This window comes from Plecotus auritus (assembly GCF_963455305.1).
Source record: "Plecotus auritus genome assembly, chromosome: 7".
NCBI lineage: Eukaryota > Metazoa > Chordata > Mammalia > Chiroptera > Vespertilionidae > Plecotus > Plecotus auritus.
The window spans coordinates 137,641,273-137,661,398 of NC_137774.1; the positions used below are offsets into that span (position 1 = coordinate 137,641,273).

Genomic DNA, 20,126 nt, shown 5'->3' on the forward strand with positions numbered 1-20,126 from the left:
ATTTTAGAGATAATGTTTTGAGCTAAACCTTTTATTTTATGAAGCAAACATTTGGCAAGAACTGTGATAAGTAACAAGATCACTCTCACCCGAGCCTTATTAATGGACATGCTTAAGAGCACAGGGTCACGGGATCTGTGGTGAACCCTGAAGCCCCTGAGCGCTCTCAACTAGACTAACTCAGCCCTTTTCTTCATAAGAACATTTTGCTTAATAATAATTAAGAGATGTAAATATTCTTTATATTCTTCCAGATTCCACCCAAAAAATAAAAATAGTGAAGATGAAACATCTTAAACCCTGAGAAGGGCACGCTATGATGGCACTCAATGCTGTGTGTGGGCCCTATAGGAGGGGGGAAACTTCTCTGAAAAAGAACTGGTTTCAAGTGACGAGACCCCTCTCAGGAAGAATCTGTACCCTGGGACAAATGCTTAACTACACCTAAGCCAGTGGTTGGCAAACTCATTAGTCAACAGAGCCAAATATCAACAGTACAACGATTAAAATTTCTTTTGAGAGCCAAATTTTTTAAACTTAAACTTCTTCTAATGCCACTTCTTCAAAATAGACTCGCCCAGGCCGTGGTATTTTGTGGAAGAGCCACACTCAAGGGGCAAAAGAGCCACATGTGGCTCGCGAGCCGCAGTTTGCCGACCACGGACCTAAGCCATAAGAAACCCACAAGTAGATATTATACAAGTAAAATTACCCTAAATGCAACTGCTTTAGATAAGAATTATAGCATAACCAATACATTAATAGAAAATATCCAATGTTAGAATTTTTAAAGTCCACCATTGACAAAGTGAGCTCATAAAAAGCAAAAGAAACAAGAATACTATATAAATTCCTATTTTCTACTACCGAAATATTATATAATAATCTTCATTCTACTGTGTAACAGTTTCCAATTCCCTGCCCCCCAAGCTTCTATTAGAAAAATGCTGTTCCCTAAACAATGAGTGCTGCCTGCACTCTCCAGGCGCGGGTTATTGTACACTAGAATAACGGGGCACAAACCTTGATGAGAAAGGCTCTATCCCAAAAGTATTTCCTGAAGAGTTTAATGTCTGCCTCCAACAAATGCTCGGCCGTGTGGTGAAGCGTCAGGGTCAGTGTTCCTGATGCGTGAATATACTGCAGGAAGGCATCTTCGCTGAGCTGCACTCGGGAGAAGCCTGGGGAACGTCTGCCCTGCAAACTGAACGTCACAAATCAAAATCCACGCACAGCTTTGGAAGCACCCACCTCCAAATCCCATTGCTCCTGATATCACAAATCCAACTGGCAAAAAGATCCTCGAAAGCTACCTGCTGACAGTAAGTACATAAAGTCATGTAAACAGGTTCTAATAAAGCCATCTTTCTTTTCCCACCTAGAGGAGATATCAATTGAGAAGCCATTTACATATATTATATACATTAAAGATTTATGTAAATAATGAAACAGTACTGACTTTACCTCAATATTTCATTCTCCTTTCAATCTGAAAAGATGCCTCTCCCTTTAATGGGGCCACAAGTAGAACAAATTAGCAGGCAGCCACCAGTTTATTAGATGATTACAGTGGAAAACAGATATGATCTCCAGGGAACATGGTAAGGTTTGGATGTTACAAACAGTGAGATATTCAAAACACACTGGCCTGCTGTTGTAAATCATTTTCTCATGCAAATGAAAACATGCATAAATTGGATCATATTTCATTCTTGAATACACTCCCATAAACAAAGGAACAATATTCCCAAACTAAATTCCTGAATATCTGCTTATTTTCTGTTCTGTTTTGGCTAAGAACAGTTCCACATTTATTGGCTACATGTAGGCTTCATGGGTAGTATCATAGTTTTCAGGATGGCTTATCAGCTCATGCGATAAAAAGAATAAAGAAACCTCAGGAGGAAAATGTGAGTGGCTCCCAGGTAACAGCCCTCGGCATGTCACACCCCAGCAGCTCGCTCCCAGGTTCCTTGTGTCACAGAACTAGTGCTCTGCCTCTTTCCTCTTCATGACCTCATTCTGTTCATGAACATGTACCTTTCAGAAAGGCAGTGCACTTCCAATCCAATAGATGATATCTCTATTACAGGGAGTGACAAAAAGAGATCCATAAGGAGCACTTAGGCTCTAAGGTTTGGGCATCTTCCTAACCTCTTGGCAGTAATAACTGGCAGGGACTCCAGAATCGTCCAGGAAACAACTGCTTATTCCAATGACAAGCCGCTGAGACAAATGGACAATGGGCTCTGAGCCTGAGCAATCAGATCACTGCTATTAATTTAGAAAATGGAAGATCTAAATTTAGCTGACAGTCAGTCTACTTCTAATTCCACCCACTAATGGATTTATTAGAGGTGTAAACTTTTAAAACACATAATATCTTCTGGTCTTGGACCCAGGAGAAAGTTAAAAGCTACAAGATGAAGAAGTCAGCCTCCAGGATCTCAATGGAACAGTGACTAAGTCAAAGGAAGCAGTCCTGCTGGGTCATGGTAGAGCAAAGAAAAGGGCAATTCTCTGTGGATGGGTTCTTTCCTTGGTTGGTGATCATTTGACCAAATGAGAGGGAAAAAACACACACAAAAAAGAAAGCTCTGACTTCTACTCCAAGATCCATGTATGGCCCAGCCGGTGTTGCCCAGTGGTTGAGCATGGACCTATGAACCAGGAGGTCACGGTTTGATTCCCAGTCAGGGCATGTGCCCAGGTTGCGGGCTTGATCCCCAGTGAGGGGGTGCAGGAGGCAGCCAATCAATGATTCTCTCTCATCATTGACCTCTCTCTCTCTCTCTCTCTCTCTTCCTGAGATCAATAAAAATATATATATATTTAAAAGATCCATGTATGTATCATAAAACCATAAATTAATTACATTGAGTTCTATGAGCCAAACAAGAAAAATAAGTCCATTAATACTATAATAATGCTAACAACATTTAATATTTTGTAGCACTTTGGAATTTTTAATATACTTTCTCATTTGCCTGAGGGATTTTTTTTACCACGTTAAGTGAAGAAAATTACCATATATGAATCCTCTTTTCATAGCTTAAAAAAATGACCAATCTGAACCATGTAACAATATATTCATAATTCATTGAAAGTGTGGATATCGTCATCAAAATAGACAACGTTATAGTTGATAAATTATTTCTCTAGAACCTGATAACCACCCATTGATTTTATAGTGTTTTAGGGTTTGTCTGTAAGTCATTGATTCAAAAAAAACTTATATTCTTTCGGTGACTGTTATGTGCTGAACACTGGAGTGGGTAAAACAGAAATAGTTTCAGTCCTCAGATTTAGGAGGGAGACATATGAAACAGGTGATCACTATATATATATAATTCTAAATTACAGTGAACAGTGTGAATAATTTTCGTCATATTGTGAATTAGTAATCATAAAAGTCCATAACACAAAAGGCCTTTCTGAAGGAGTGATATGTAAGCTGAAACCCAAAAAATAAGTAGGGGATATTAATTAATGTTATTAATTATTATTAAGTATAGCTGCCTATAGAGATTTTGATATTTTTTTCCCTGCCTCTTTCTCCCCCATAAAGTGTTAATGCCATATATACCTGTATATCTGTGTATGTACTTTATGCATGAAAACTAAAGGTAAAACATAAACTAATATTAGCTTGTGGTTTGGTTATTTCAATTTTTCCATAATGCTTTGCAGACCTTATAGAAACAGATTACAAGAGAAACTACCAAGTAGCCAGACTCACTTTGTGATGCTGTCAGCCAGCGTGCAGTGCCCCCCATTTAAAGCTAAGTCTACTGGCGTGGCACCCTCTTCATTGGGTATAGCCAAGGCCTGAACGCCCCCTGGGAGACACACGAGGAACTGGGACAGCTTCGGCAGGCCCCAGCGCACAGCCAGGTGGAGGAGGGACTCTCTAGGAAGAGTAACTGAAAAGAAGACAAATCCATGTTAGTCCCTGTTTCTAAACTCTGTCTCACACATTTTATCAGAGACCATGCATATATACATATAAAGAGGTAATATGCTAATTTGTCCATGAAGGTGTCCCTGTAACAATCCATTTGCATATTGATGCGTGCGCAGCAGGGGGCAGCAGGGGCAGGCAGCCGGAGCCAAGTTCCCGGGGGTCTGAGGAGACTGCCTGACAGGAGCCCCAACTGCAAAGAAGGAAGAGGAAGCGACCATGGGGAGCTCTTCCAATCCTCCTGCACGGACACTCTACCTCAGCCCCTACACCCCCGGGGGGCTGGATGAACACCCTACCCCAGCCCCCGTACCCCCGGGGGGACAGAGAGGCTGACTGGACAGGGAGAAGACCCAGCCTTGGGGTAGCTGCAGCCTGCACCTCCAACTCCCGACCTCTTCCCCTGCCACCCCCGCCAGGGGAGCCCACAACAGTAGCACCCCGACAACCACCCGTCAGCGCCCCTGGGGCCCACAGCCCATCACTGCCAGGCCTCCTCTGCTGGGGCCGGGCACACCTCTCCTCCCTACTACTCCAGACCGGGTGGAGGAAGGCCCTGAGTGGCCCCCCAAGGTCAGGACCCCCCCACACACAGCAGCAGCAGTGCCATCTCCACAGAGGAAACATGCTGAACCTCACTGGGGGTGCAGCTAAACCCACCCTCCTAGCCCACCTGGCTCTGCCCTGGCCTGGCCCCACCCCACTCCAGGAGATTGGAGCCCTGCCCTGAGCAGGTACAGCTGCGAAACAGCCATGTACAATTTAAAGAATGGCACCAAGCGGGAAGGTTTGACAGTTACTTCCCCTTCGGCCTCGCTGCTCCCCTAGTGCCCCCCTAATGCCCCGCTTCCTGCCAGCGCCTCCAGGGACAACCATCGCTACAGGGCTGCTGGCCAGAGCCCGCCCTTCCAAGGCCTGCAGAACCCTCTGCAAAGCTTCCATAGCTACAGTCCTGGGAAACAATCATCCCTCCTCCCCTAATCAGCACCTGCTACCTGCCAGGGTACCCATGAGCTTAAAAATAACAATCCCTTCCTGTTTAGACATCACTTACTTGATGAAACATTTCTAGGTTTATTAGCTCAGAACCTCCTCATGACAACCCAGTGAGGTAGGCAGAGAAGAGATTACAATTCCCATGGTATATGTGTATGTATTCAGAAATGAAGCTCAAAGAGTAAAAGTGTCAAGCCCACTGGTTCCCAAGGTGCAGCACACGCCCCACGGGGGGGGGGGGGGGGGGGGGGAGGCGCAATTTGATTTTAAGTGGGGCAATTCGCGAATGAGTTCAAAGTGAATTTTTTGCATTTCTCATGGTTCTAGGGGGCCTCATCTACAGCGTATCCTACATAATAAAAGGCTAATATGCAAATGACTGAATGGTGGAATGACCGGTCACTATGATGCATGCTGACCACCAGGGGGCAGACACTCAATGCAGGAGCTGCCCCCTGGTGGTCAGTGCGCTCCCACAGGGGGAGTGCTGCTCAGCCAGAAGCCTGGCTCACGGCTGGCAAGCACAGCAGCAGTGGTGGGAGCCTCTCCCGCCTCCGTGGCAATGCTAAGGATGTCCGACTGACGGCCTAGGCCCACTAAGCCATCAGTTGGACATCCCCCCAGGGGTCCCAGACTGCGAGAGGGCACAGGCCAGGCTGAGGGAGCGCCCCCCCCCCCCCCGCGTCGAAGTGCACGAATTTCGTGCACCGGGCCTCTAGTTAGATATAATAAGAATGGCAGAGTTGGAGGAACCACCATAAGCATCGAATTCAAGCACCTCATTTACAGATTTGGAGAGCTCAGTGATCTGTCCAAGGTTGAGTAGCTGGTAGGTACTGGATCCAGGTCCCCTCATTGCTGATCAGGGTTCTTCCCACCACTATGGGGCACATTCGCATCCCCTTTCACTCACATGCAGCCATGTCTTCCAGGGAAAACAAGGGCTAGGAACAGACCACACTTTGGAAACAGACACCCTCTGAGGAGATGGTGCCACTGCAGCAGGGCAGGCTCCCAGAGCCAGCCCTGGAAAGCAGCCTCCTTTCCACCTTTTGTGCTCTGGTGAGAAACTGGGCAGAAATGGGTTTCACCTGTCCAGAAAACTGGAGACCATGGTCCCCCCACAACTTTACCCATCCATTAGATCTGTGGGATTATTTCAATGTTGCCAAAGCCACCCAGCTCCTGATGTATCTGAGTGTCTTGGTTTCCCTGTGGTGTTTGGCACTCTATATATCATGATTGTTTCCTAACTGAATATTATCTTACAGGTTAAAGGGGTCCTTGAAGCTTTTTATTCCTAACATCCAGCATCGTATCTGGCAAACTGAAGTCATTTGGTATTTGTGGAGTCGAACGGCAAAATCTCAGTTATTTGTGTATGTTTAAAATGCCTGGTTTGTATAGAGTTCATGCACCTGTATTCTATGGCAATGACCCAGTGTCTGGAACCCAAGTCGCCCATGATAAACATTATGTTGGAAATATGCAAAAGAACTAATTTGCCTTCCTTTTTTTAAAAAAAGCCTAGGGCTGTGAACTCCATAGACATCAAGACACAGCTTAAAACAAGCCTAATCTTAACAAACTAAACATGAAAATTCTAACATTCAAGATCTGTTGGAATAAGCATGCCGTAATTTATTAGATTATGGCTCTGTGTTTTCTAAAATGATTGTACTAATTCATATTGTATCTAGTAATGAATGTGAATTCGTGAGGGCTTGGTAATTTATTTTTCAATCTTCCAACCTGAATTTTTGCTAATTGAAAGGCATAGTCAAACCTAATATAGGTATGATAATAACCTTGAATTTGGAATGGGCAGTAAATAAATACCTTTCCTTAAGTAATAACCAAACTGGCCAACCCTGCACATGGTCCCAGGCACTCCGGAAGAACCCTGGTGTGTGCTGCATTTCATATATCCTTTTCCTGAAAAACTCAGGGCAGGGATGAACACTCTTAGGACCTTGATGTCTTTGTTGTGCCAGCCTGGTTTTCCAGGCAGAGAAACTGAGGAATGGCTGAGTGAGGGGCCTGGGCTTTGAGCCCCCTTCCCTGTCTGGGGCAGATGAGCCTCTATGTCCTGATGGGAATGTTGACTGAACGACACAGCCTGCTCAGTTCCTTTTTGTGTCTGGGTGATCTTGCGCCCAGGATGTTGTTATAGGTCACACCTTTTAATGTTTGCCATTAGAGCAATCCTTAGTCATTCTGTTGTAGTTACCCTTTAGTTCAAATAATTCCTGGCACCAGCCAAACAGGAAGAGACCTATTTATTTGGGGGGAGAGGGTGGGGGGAGGGATGTTTCATTTTAATTGAACACCTCCACCTCTGCCGAATTGCATAACCCCTTTTCAAAGCTTGTCTTCCTGACTGCTGTTAAGCATCTGAAACTCTATAACAAGCAGAATAATTTATAATGTCATAATGTTTCCTATTTCAAGCTGTTTGCCTGATTCGGTGCTCAGAACTTTTATATTGAACTAGAGGCCCAGTGCACAAAATTTGTGCAGAGGGGTGAGGGGAGTCCCTCAGAACTGGCCTGCACCCTCTCACAATCCGGGACCCCCCAGGGTATGTCCAGCAGTCGGACATCCTTCTCACAATCTGGGACCACTGGCTCCTAACCAGGGGCCTGCCTGCCTGCCTGATCACCCCTAACCACTCTGTCTGCCTGCCTCATCACCCCTAACCACTCACCTCCCTGCCTCATTGTCCCAACCACTCGCCTGCCTGCCTGATCACCCCTAACTGCCCACCAGCCTGCCTGATCGCCGCTAACCCTTTGCCTGCCTGCCTGATTGCCCCTAACTGCTCGTCTGCCTGCCTGATCACCCCTAACCACTCTGTCTGCTTGCCTGATCACCTCTGCCTCTGCCTGCCTGCCTGATTGCCCCAACCACTCTGCCTGCCTGCCTGCCTGCCTGATAGCTCACTTCTAACTGTTCCATGCCTGCCTGATCGCCCCTAACTGCTCGCCTGCCTGCCTGATCACCCCTAAACACTCTGTCTGCTTGCCTGATCACCCCTAACCACTCTGCCTGCCTGCCTGATTGCCCCTAACCACTCACCTGCCTGCCTGGTTGGCCCTCACCACCTCTGCCTGCCTGCCTCATTGCCCCTAACCCAGGGGTGGGCAAACTTTTTGACTCGAGGGCCACAATGGGTTCTTAAACTGGACCGGAGGGCCGGAACAAAAGCATGGATGGAGTGTTTGTGTGAACTAATATAAATTCAAAGTAAAGGCGTGGAAGGGAGAGCAAGAGAACCGGATAGAACAGCCGGATCCGGCCCGCGGGCCGTAGTTTGCCCACGGCTGCCCTAACCACTCGCTTGCCTGCCTGATCGCCCCTAACCACCTCTGCCTCACTGCCACCACTGCAGCTTCATCCAGAAGGACGTCCGGAATTACGTCCACAAGGTCATTTGGCTGTCTGGTCTTATTAGCATATTACACTTTTATTATTATAGACTAGAGGCCTGGTGCATGAAATTCGTGCACGGAAGGGGGTCCCCTCAACCCAGCCTGCACCCTCTCCAATCTGGGACCCCTCGGGGGATGTCTGACTGCCCTCTCACAATCCAGGACCACTGGCTCCGAACTGCTCACCTGCCTGCCTGCCTGCCTGATCGCCCATAACTGTACCCCCTGCTGGCCTGGTCACCCCTTACTGCCCCCCTGCCAGCCTGGTCACCCCAACTGCCCCCCTCTGCTGACCTGGTTGTCCCTAACTGCCCCCCTCTGCCAGCCTGGTTGCCACCAACAGCCCCCTCTGCCAGCCTGGTCACCCCTCACTGCCCCCCCACCAGTTTGGTCACCCCAAACTGCCTCCCCCCGCTGGCCTGGTCGCCCCCAACTGCCTCCCCCCAACCAGCCTGGTCTCCCCCAACTGCCCCCGCTGCCAGCCTCATCGCCCCACAGCCTGCTGTTCAGTCATCTGGTCATCCCTCACTAACCCCCCTAACAACCTGGTTGCCCCACGCAGCCTGCTGTTCAGTCATTACTGTTACTGTGACGGCATCCCAGACAATTTGCATATTCCTCTATTATTAGTATAGATGAGAAAGCGCTCTTAAAACATTTCACTCAGTTTCTTTTTTATTTTTTTGCCTTCAAACGTTAGAAGATCTCTCTCCCCCTGCCTTTCCATCTCCCAGGAAGTGGGCAGATTCTGGAAGAGGGAGGGGTCGGGGGAGAAGGAGGGAGGAGAGTGCTTTCAGCTCTCTCCCATTGAACTCAATGTGAGGATGGAGCCAGAAAGGAGAGAACAGGGAGCTGGACTAACAGAACAGACTTGGAAAGCTCTCTTGGTGGAGGAAACAGCTCCCCCTACCACCCACCCCCAACCCCCCAAAAAAACCTCACACTGTTGGTCAGACTGAATACACACACACATACACAATAAAATACACAGTTGTGTTAAAGGTCCTCCCCAGAACAATTAAAACAGAATTTCTGGGTCAGAGTCCAAGCATCCATCTTTTCTGAATATTCCCAAGATTCTTATGCAAAGTCAGGGTTGGTATCTCTTACCTTAAATAAATAAGTGGTTAACAAAATATATGTTTTCTATTTATACCTCTGTCTTCCCAATCAGCTTTTAGGTAAAAAGTTTCACCAATAAATAAGAACAAAAAACAATGTTTGTGACTTTGGCAAGTTATTTTAAATTCATATTACTTACTGCTAAGCCAGGATATAGCCTTAAACATCCAGCAAAATATTAAAAACTACTAAAATATTTTAACATATTAAAGCTAAAATGTGATAGGCACAATAATCTAGAATTAAATGATATTTTTAAACACAAATTAATTCAGAAGTAGTTCTACATTGTAGGGTTTAGTAATGTTTTGTAACTCCTGGGTGGAGCCACTAAAATATATTCAATACTGTAAGTTTATAAAGAATAATTTTTTAATTCACATAAATCCAATTCATTAAAATAAATAACTCTGGCTTCCAAAGCCACACATATGTACTTCATGAAGGTCTCAATTTGTGCATCAAAGTCATTCAGTAGATAAACACTGAATGAAACTACTACGACGGTAACCATGAGGAAACTCCATTTTTCAACATGACCCTTTCTCCTTTCTTTCCGTCCACTCCCTTCCTTAATCATTAAGTCCTTAGGATATCAGATTCTGGTCAGTATCAAACACTGGCAAGAACAAAGCCTCAGGTCTTTTGACCACAGAAACAGAGTTTGGTCAAATTAAAGATAACATCAGCCCCAGGCCCATGACCCTGTGAACCACTCCCTCAGGAAAGCAGACAGAACAATGCCATGTTTGATGTCAGGATCTGATGCCCTACCCTGGCCCCAACCAATCAGTAGAGCCCATGACCCCAACTCGGTTAGCGACCATGATTAATGATTTTCCCCTATATAACTCATCCCCTGGAAGCCAGTGGTTAGCACTAGCTCACCTGTGATTCCAGGCTTAGCACCATTTCCTCAACTAATCAACCTCTACTTTCTTTGCTATAAACTCCCGTTCAAATTTAATTGGGCTTTGATGGGTACAGGTGAACGGACTCTTTTACTCTAGTAACACTATATGCCAGGCCCTGTGGATACAGAGATGAACATGGTCCTTGTCTTTGAGAAGCACACAGTCAGCCCACTTTTGTTCAGAGTAAAAAAATATCTGTGAAATCACTGTCTGATGACGACAGTTCGAGGCTTGACACAAAGAGGGTGAATAGAAATAAAGAAACAATGTGCCCTAACTCCAAGAAAACTGCTCTGCCGGTTAATCCAACCTATTCACCTTTCATGACTTGAAAATGTAAAGATGTTTATTAAATGCCAAAATGATGAATAAAACGTAAAGAGAATGAAAAAATAAAGTACCAAAACATACATGGAAAGTGGAAGAGCAAACCCGGCATCTCATATTTTTTTAAGACTCTCAATGAGAATAGAAGGAGAGGTCATGTCTACGGCATCTTCCATTTAGACAGTCTAACCAGGGCTTCGGTGTGTGCATACACAAATCAGCCTTCCACGCAAGATCGGAGGTTGGTCACTCCAGGACAGGAATTACAAATATAAATACGCTCATGGCAAAGAGATGGAAACGGGACGTGTGTCCATGGAGCACAATGCCGGCGTGGCAGGCGTGGATGGCGCATAAAGCCAAAAGGTAGAAGGGAAGTGAAACAAGCATAATGGCGGGTTTTAGTTCCCTGAATCTTCTTTTCTGCAGCGGATACACTTGGGACACTCAGCTGTCAACCACCCCTGACTGAAAAGAACCTTGGGGGACACCAATCGCACACACACCGTTATTCCAGGAAACGTGCATCGCGATATGCAATACTGGAGTGCACTTCCCGGTTTTCACATCTCACATAGGCGGGTTCTACTTTATTTTACCTCGTGGAACTAGTACTAATTCAATGGAAACATGAGAAAGTCTTTATCAGAATTCAAAGATGGCAATCTAATGTCTGGCCTTCACAGGTCCAGGCTGAATTCTAAAATACGGGCATGGATACAAGATACTACGAATCCAGACACAGCACCGTCGAGTGCAAAGGGGAACAGGCTAAAGGGGTAACGTGTCTGGATTTGAACGCATACAGAGATGTAGCTTTGAGCAGACCACTTAGTCCTCAAGTTTTAAAAGCTGCATGATCTGTAGAAGGAAAGTGAAATCTGCCCAACCTTCTACCAAGGATAGTCAGGGGTCTGCCAGGAAAATATTACATGGAACAGAGTTCTCGAGAATGAGGAAAGCCAGTAATGGGGGAATTATCAGTCATATACATTTGTCTGATCTTTTAATACCAAAAAATGTAATAAACAGTCCCTAAACTGATATGTGGTACATTTGAAAACAGTTTTCCTCGGGTGATAATTTAAAAGCATAATTTAAGGGAACTAGCTGTCTGCTTAGGAGGCACTGTAATTGCATCAATGTCGGACACCAGCTGTGCCATTAGGCAAATGTGCTTCAGCCCAGGCCTCAGGCACAGGCGCTCATCCGGTGCCATCAGCAGCAATCATGTCATGCGCCCTTTCCAGACTGCGCAGTGATTTTTTTTTCATCTGTTAATATTTCTTCAAGGCTATGATTGCATCCCCATTCATGCATTCATTAGATATTTGCTGCCAGCCTAAATGCACCAGGCATTCTCCACTCTCCCTCACACCACAGGCACCCTCCAATCCACCCACCAGGAACTCTGTTCTGTTTCGGGGACAAATGAAAATACAATGCAATCCGGTTTTATTACTGACGAGCAGAAAAAGTGTAGACTCATCCTATCTTGGAAATGGCCTTTGAAAGTCTGCAATGTGAGTCTGATATCCAACGCAACCAGAAAACTGGCCACTCCGCTGTGGTCAGGCGGGGTCCACTCACTGCCTTTGCACTGAAAGCCAGAGCTGCGAGTCCAAAGGCCCAGAATGAGAAATATTAAGCTGTGGAGGTGAGCTACAACTTCAATTGAGAGAGGAAAGACTACCCTTTTCCTTAAGAGTTCAACTCTGTACTAAATTCTTTCACTGCTAAAAAAAAAAGCCATTCCTTAAACATGAAAAGCTAAAAAAAAAAAAAAAGAAGGGATGGAAGAGAGAGAAAACATGTTTAAATTAAGGAGTTAAACCTCACAAATGATGCAGATCTGTGTGCATGTGCATGGCTAAGTGCTCTAAAGCAATTTCACCCATTTGCCATGGGCCTATTTTAAAGTACATTCTGTCCACCACCAGCACTTCTGCAGGGGGTTACCTTAGCAACTGAAGGAATAGAATACCAGTTTTAAATGTCAGAAAAGCAACGGTGGAGATATTTGTCCCTTTCGAAACTATCCAAAGTGATAGATAGAATGCTAGAAATACTGAGTGTATATACAACTACTCGAAAAAAATATCAAGTTTCCCAAGAAAAACATAAAACCCCAGAATCAGTCAATACCCATAATGCATTCATTTCTAAACGCTTCAGAAAACGTTTTTTAAAACCTGGACATTTGTATTTTGTAATAAATCTGTCCTCTGTGGGTTTCCTACCCACTGGTATTTCAGCTGATGCTATTTCAAACTTGCTGTCCAGTACAAAGTTTAGGGGCAAAAAAACAAAGATGACATTTCACATAGTCTGTGGGCCGAGTCTTCTAATTCAATGTGCCATCCCTGATTAATTAGACCTGGACACACCAAGTCGGGGCCAACCAACAGAGCCAAGCTCCGGAACCTGGCTCTGTTTTCTTCCTACTTCTGCAGCCAGCAACCCGTATCCAAGGATAAAAGCTCCAGTCAAGCTCATTTCAAGTGTTAAACAAATCTTGCTTCTTACTAGTTACAGATCTCTTTCCTCTATTTAAAGAAAGATAAACAGATATTTTCCTCTGTCAAACATTGCTGGCCCACACATTCCCTTCTGTTGCCTAGAAAGAAGGTGATGGTTTCGGGTGTGTGGCTTGAAACGAAATGTAGATGTCACAGAAATCTGGCAGTTCCCACTGAGTCTTTCGTAATGAACTGTTGATTCTCACTTAATGGCTTTCCTGCAGATAAGAAGAAATATTATGACTGCTCTTTAAACTCCTTAAGAGAACACTAAACCACCAAGACACATTTTAACAGTTGCTGAATAACCCCTACTCTTATAAACTTTCTTCCCAAGTCCTTTTGGCCCTCTGCATTGCTTTCCTTTTTCTTTAATAGTTCTAAACTGTAGAAAAACAAACATTCTCCTTCAAAGAAACTAATTTATGAAGACTCTATTAATAATAATAAAAAAAGCATCATGCTAACTACCCTTCTTCTTAGTAACAGCATCACATTACACAGCTCGGGTCCATTAAACTCGGGTCTGTGACAACGTTTCTACATTTCCTTTGAGTTCACTATGCATTGCGCCATGTCTTGTTTTTGCACAGATGCTCTACTTGGACTTGCTTTTATAACATGGATTCTACAACTAATAAACCATTTCTCTAATTTCCGTATTCAACTTTAAATCTGTTTTGGTTAATAACTCCATTGATATTATTTGCACAGTAAGAAGTATACTCTTAATGTGATCTTTGGAATCAATAATTAAAATAATTCTCTAAGCCACCCTCAGTAGGTCCTACCAGTTCCAACAGTTAATTTTCCTTGGGGACAGCCTTCTAACCAACCATCCATCTGCAGAATGAAAAGTTGGCTCTCTAAATACATCAGCTGTGTTTAACTTTATGCCCAAGACAGCCCTACAGAAAAGTTGCAAAAGCTCAATTGACTTACCCTAAAAACTTCTTTTATAAAAAGAGAAGGTGCACTGGCCAGTTGCTCAGTGGTTAGAGGGTCGGCCTGTGGACCAAAGGTTCTTGGGTTCAATTCCTGGTCAAGAGCATGTACCTCAATTGCAGGTTTGATCCCTGGACCCTGGTCGGGTGCATGTAGGAGGTAACCAGTCGATGTGTATCTCTCACATCGATGTTTCTCTCTCTCTCTCTCTCTCTCTCTCTCTCTCTCTCTCTCTCTCTCTCTCTCTCTCTCTCTCTCTCTCTCTCCCTCTCTCTTTATCTATCTCCCTCCATCCCTCCATTTCTCTAAAATCAATAAGTAAATAAACAAACAGGACAAGCTCTACCTCTTCCATTGGGAAAGGAGCTACTATGTTCCCAGGGGCAATGCTATCAGTGCTCTGAGATGGCATCTGTAGTCCTTTTGGGCTCTTACTCAAATAGCAGCCTCCCCAATGCAGGCGTAAAGCTTGGTGCTTGCCAGCCATGTCAAGCATCTGGGAACACAAGTAAAGGAAAGTAATTTGGTTGAGCAGAAAGGGAAGACTTTTAACTCAAAAAATTATCTGAGTAATAACTAAATAAAACAGAATATGTTATCCCAGTTAAACTAATTTTCAAAAGTGTGTCAATCTCTGGGAAAATATTTCTGTCTAAAAAACAAACAAGCAAAAATCCAAAAACAGAAAAAGATAAATTATGAAATTCTATTGAATAATTATTATATAAGTATTAAAAGCTTTACTGCAAATTTGGGGTCCTGGGACCCTGCAAAAGCTTTTATCATGAAAGCTTCTTCACAGAAAGAATGGGTTTGATTTTACAAAATAGGAATCCAATTTCATTTATGACACAAAAATTAAATAAAACTGGGATATTTCCTTCCCGAGAACACATAACGCAGTTGCATATTGAGTAATGATGGGTAAAATGCAGGGCCAAGAAAAGGCTCTGCTTTTCTTCAGAGGATTCACAGTCCGTTCCAACTCTGGGTTTCTCCAGGCCCTCAGGCTCTCCTCATAAATCCCAGTTATTGAAAAGGAAAAGGAAATACTGATGCTTCAATCAGACTTTTCCATGCAAAGTCATTACATAAATCAACTCATTCAGCAACATTCATTTATACACCCCAAAAAAGCATAAATAAATAAACACAAAAAAGTTTAATAAGTGTGAATAATAAAGTTTTAAATCATTTTTGGATAAGTATTAGAAGAAATAATTACTAGCAAAAAAAAACTGTTTCTACTTATGATGCCCCTCCCACTAATATATGATAAACTCCAGTGGGCCCCATGACTTTTTCTTTTTTTGTTCCTATAACTCATTTACCTTGAAGACAAGCAACATTAATGAAATATGTACACTAGAAAAAGATGCATTGAGCACATAAGAGAGTCTGAACTGCTTAGGATAAAACTCTACTAAATTCGAGGAGAGAGACCAAGATGGTGACATAGGAGTCTCCTGAACATCCCCCCTCTCATCGAAGCACCAAATGATGCCATCTATAGCAATTCCCTGAGACAAATCCCGAAGCTACCTGAATGAGAAGATACCACATCAAAATGGGAAAGGCTGAGACACACTCTCATCCATAAACCCCTTCCTCAGCACAGAGTCATGTAATCTGGAGAGAACCCCCAACTCCCAGCTTCTCCCTAAGTAGCAAATGGATTGGATCACACATCTAGTACCCCAACTTTAAGGCTCCCAAAATACCTAGCTCTGAAAGCCAAATGGTCTTATATTTATGGGTCCCACAGGACTACAGCAAACAAAGCAGTTCTTAATGGTCACACAACCATGCACTATGGCCACCTCCCCAGGGCTCAGTGCAGAGGATGCAGGCAGAGACACTCATCTCCCAGTCCTTCCCTGGAAAGGATTTGACTGCATACAATCTATTACCAGAGCATTCCGTTTCTAATTAGCATGCATCTAGGGGCTGGCTGGACCTGGGAACTAGTAAGCTTCCCCCTTCTCACTCCAATTCCCTCCAACATAAAACCAAATCACCAGAAGAAAAAAATGGCAGCGGAATAGACAGATGTGTCCCGAACCTTGTCCCGGAGCAGACAGAAAGAACAGCTGAGGGTCGCATGGGGAGTGTTTGTTGGTGAGTTGAGGGACAGCTATACTCCAGGAGACAGTGGGGGACTGCTGGACAGGGCTCCCCTGACCAGGCAGCCCCCACTGCTGCTGGGTTCCCTACTGGAGCGACCAGCTCAGACGCAGAGACCGCACCATTTTGAAGGGGAAAGTGGGTGTTATTGGAAGCCTGAAAATCTACAACTGCGGCACCCACTGAACAGCTGCGAACCCCAGAGCACCGGTCCCCAATTGGCGCAAACACGCGGATTCAGAGGAGCTCTACACTCCACCATGGAAAGGTCAGATTTCACCTGGGATAAGGTGAGGTCTCTGCTCCCGGCAAGAGAAAGAAACACACAAAATGCGGGAGCGGGAGGACCAGGGGAAGTCTGCGCCTAGAAAAATCCATGGCTGTAGGAGCTGGTGTGATCCGTGAATGTGGAAGGGGGTCCTCAGAGCTGCTAACAGAAAGGAACTCTTAAAAGCAACCCATTTTGATCTGACGAAAAGGACAGCCTAAAAATTTTAAAAGTGTGCAGGCTGCTTAGACCCAAGGGGGAAAAAAAGACTGCATAGACTTGCGCACAGCCCCATAGTTCGCACACTTACGCTGGCTCTTTTTTGTTTCTTTGTTTTTGTTCTTTCTTTTTCCTTTAAATCCTTGCTTCTGATTACTGAGCCCAATACATAGGATCACCCAATTGGGGACACCCTAAGAGACTGCAGGGGAAAGTTATTTTTCTGGAACCTGGGGATCAGAGCGGGGAATAACCATCAGAGAACCAGTTCTGGGGCAACCCACTCCCACAAACCGGTATTGAATGCCACAGGAAAAGCAGGATCTAAGCACTGGCTAGAGAGGACCTATAGACACAGAGGTCAATCCAGAAACACTGCCACCCAGGGGCTGAATCACAAATTGACTCTTGGGGTAAACACAAATAAAGGAATACAAGAAATTAAGACACACTGCATGCTTAAAAATCAGGACTGGCTTACAACACTGAGGAGCAGTGGAACGCAGGGAACTGCAATACTGTCCTGACTAGGAAACAGGTGTGCCAAACAGAACAGTAGAGGAAGTAAATGACCTTCACTACTGCACATTTTATTTTTATTTTTTTATTTTATTTTTCATCTTTTACTTAAACTATTTTTTTTCTTTTTTCCTCACTTGATTTTACCTTTTTTTTTTTTAATATATTTTATTGATTTTTTACAGAGAGGAAAGGAGAGGGATAGAGAGTTAGAAACATCGATGAGAGAGAAACATCGACCAGCTGCCTCCTGCACACCCCCTACTGGGGATGTGCCCGCAACCAAGGTACATGCCCTTGACCGGAATCGAACCTGGGACCCTTGAGTCCGCAGGCCGACGCTCTATCCACTGAGCCAAACCGGTCAGGGCAGATTTTACCTTTTTAATTATTACATTTTTATTTTCAATCAGTATTATTACTACTACTATTTTACCTTTTTTTTTTTAAAAGAAGTGTCATTTTATTTTCTCTTTATTTGACTTTTGGATTAGTGTTCTACATTCTATTTTCATCTTCCCTTTAGCATCATTTTACTCTATCTCAACTTTACCTTTATGCCATCACTCTCTTCCTAACTTTTTCCCTTTTGTTGTCCTATTTCTCTTACCCTTCTCCTGCTTTAGATTATCCCTATTCTTTCTTTTTACCCCCTGTTAAAATTTCACCCTACTTATATATCTAATTTCCAATCCCCTGCTCCAAGTCCATACACAGCTCTCTCTTCTCTGTCTTCACTATCCAAAAAATTGTTTTTCTCTCTGTTCTTTTGTTGTTCTTTGCTTAATTGTTGATTATATCGATTTTTTATGCTTGTTTGTGAGATTGCTTTGCTTATTCTTTTTGTTTTGTTTTGTTTGTTTTTTGCTTCTGTTTTCCCTTGCCTCGCTTGATATTAGTTATTGTTTGTAGTTTGTATTCATCTCCAGGTACTTGTTGCTGGCATTTGCTGGGATGAGTGGCTGTTCTACTGGAGTTTTCTCCATATATATAGTTTGTTCCCCTCTTCTTTCTTATTCTCTTTCTTTTCTCTCTTATTTTTTTTTCCTTTTCCCAATTTCATTTTTGCACTCCTTTCTTTTTTTCTTCTTCTTCTTCTTTCTCTTCTATCCTCTAATTTGCCTTTCTCTGGTGGTAACCTTTATTTGGGGTTATTAATATCGTGAATACACTTCTGTTCAGTGCCTTGTGCGTTGTACCTGGTTGTGTTGTATGTTGTGCCTTTAAATCAACACAGGAGAGAGAGAACTACGTAACCAGACACCCGGAGAAGAGAGACCATGGGGAGACAAAGAAACAGCCCACATATGAAAGAAAAATAGGCATCACCAGAAAAGGAAGTAAACGAAATGGAGGCAAACAACCTGCCAGAGAAAGAATTCAGAGAAATGGTCATAAAGTGGCTGAAAAGAATGGAAGACAAATTCGACAATATGTGTAAGAACCAAGAGGAAATGAAGAAGAAACAAGAAAAAATAGAAAATGACATCGCTGCTGTAAAGAACTCAATAGAAAGCATCAAGAGTAGAGTAGAAGAAGCAGAGGACCGCATCAGTGAGCTAGAAGACAAGATGGAAAAAAATACCCAAGAAAAGCAACTTCTAGAAAAAAAAATTAAAAAGCAGGAGGAGAGCCTAAGGGAACTTTGGGAAAATACGAAACAAAAAAAATCCGCATAATAGAGGTTCCAGAAGGAGAGGAAACTGAGCAAGGAATAGAAAACCTGTTTGAAAAAATAATGACAGAAAACTTCCCTGATATAGGGAAGAAAAAACCCACACAAATCCAAGAAGCTCACAGAGTCCAAGCAAAATGAACTGCAAAAGACCGACGCCAAGGCACATTATAATTAAATTGGCAATCACCAATGACAAAATAAGAATCTTAAAAGCGGCCAGAGAGAGACAGAAAGTTACCTACAAAGGAACCCCCATCAGACTAGTGACTGATTTCTCAACAGAAACTCATCAGGCCAGAAGGGAATGGAATGAAATATACGAAGTCATGCAAAGGAAGGGTCTGAATCCAAGAATACAGTACCCAGCAAGGCTATCAATCAAAATTGAAGGTGAAATCAGATGCTTCACAGACAAAAAAGGACTAAGGGAATTTATTACCACCAAACCAGCAATGCAAGAAATGCTAAAGGGTCTACTGTAAAAAAAAGAAATAGGAAGCGAAGAAGGAACACAGGAGTAAAGAATTAAAATGGTGACAAATAAGCACCTATCAATAATAACTTTAAATGTAAATGGATTAAATGCCCCAATCAAAAGACATAGGGTAATGGATTGGATAAGAAAACATGACCCATATATCTGCTTTCTACAAGAAACCCACCTCAGAAAAAAAGAGGCACACAGACTGAGGGTGAAGGGATGGAAAAAGGTTTTTCAGGAGAATGGAAATGAAAAAAAAGCTGGGGTAGCAATACTTATATCTGACAAATTAGATCTCAAAGTGAAGGACATAACAAGAGATAAGAAAGGCCACTTCATAATACTGAAGGGAGCAATCCAACAAGAAGAAATTACTCTAGTAAACATATATGCACCCAATATGGAAGCACCCAAATACATAAAAAAACTCCTGGAGGATATCAAGAGAGAGATTGACAGCAATACAATCATAGTAGGAGACTTTAATACCCCACTATCACCGTTGGACAAATCCTCTAAACAAAAAATCAGCAAAGAAACATCAATCCTAAATGACTCACTGGACTAGATGGAATTAATTGACATCTTCAGAACATTTCATCCCAAAGCTACAGAATATACA

General features: G+C 43.5%; 1 protein-coding gene across 4 annotated transcripts in view; it reads right to left on the reverse strand.

The window, feature by feature from the left end:
- The window catches only part of ARHGEF28 (Rho guanine nucleotide exchange factor 28), a 297,368-nt gene that overhangs the window by 154,079 nt on the left and 123,163 nt on the right, over positions 1–20,126 (reverse strand). For all 4 annotated transcript variants that reach the window (XM_080682721.1, XM_080682719.1, XM_080682718.1 and 1 more), the window contains 2 exons: positions 3,740–3,923; positions 1,024–1,204 (listed from right to left, as the gene is read on the reverse strand). In XM_080682721.1, coding sequence (XP_080538847.1) covers positions 1,024–1,204; positions 3,740–3,923 — 365 coding nt within the window. The remainder of the gene's footprint in view (positions 1–1,023; positions 1,205–3,739; positions 3,924–20,126) is intronic.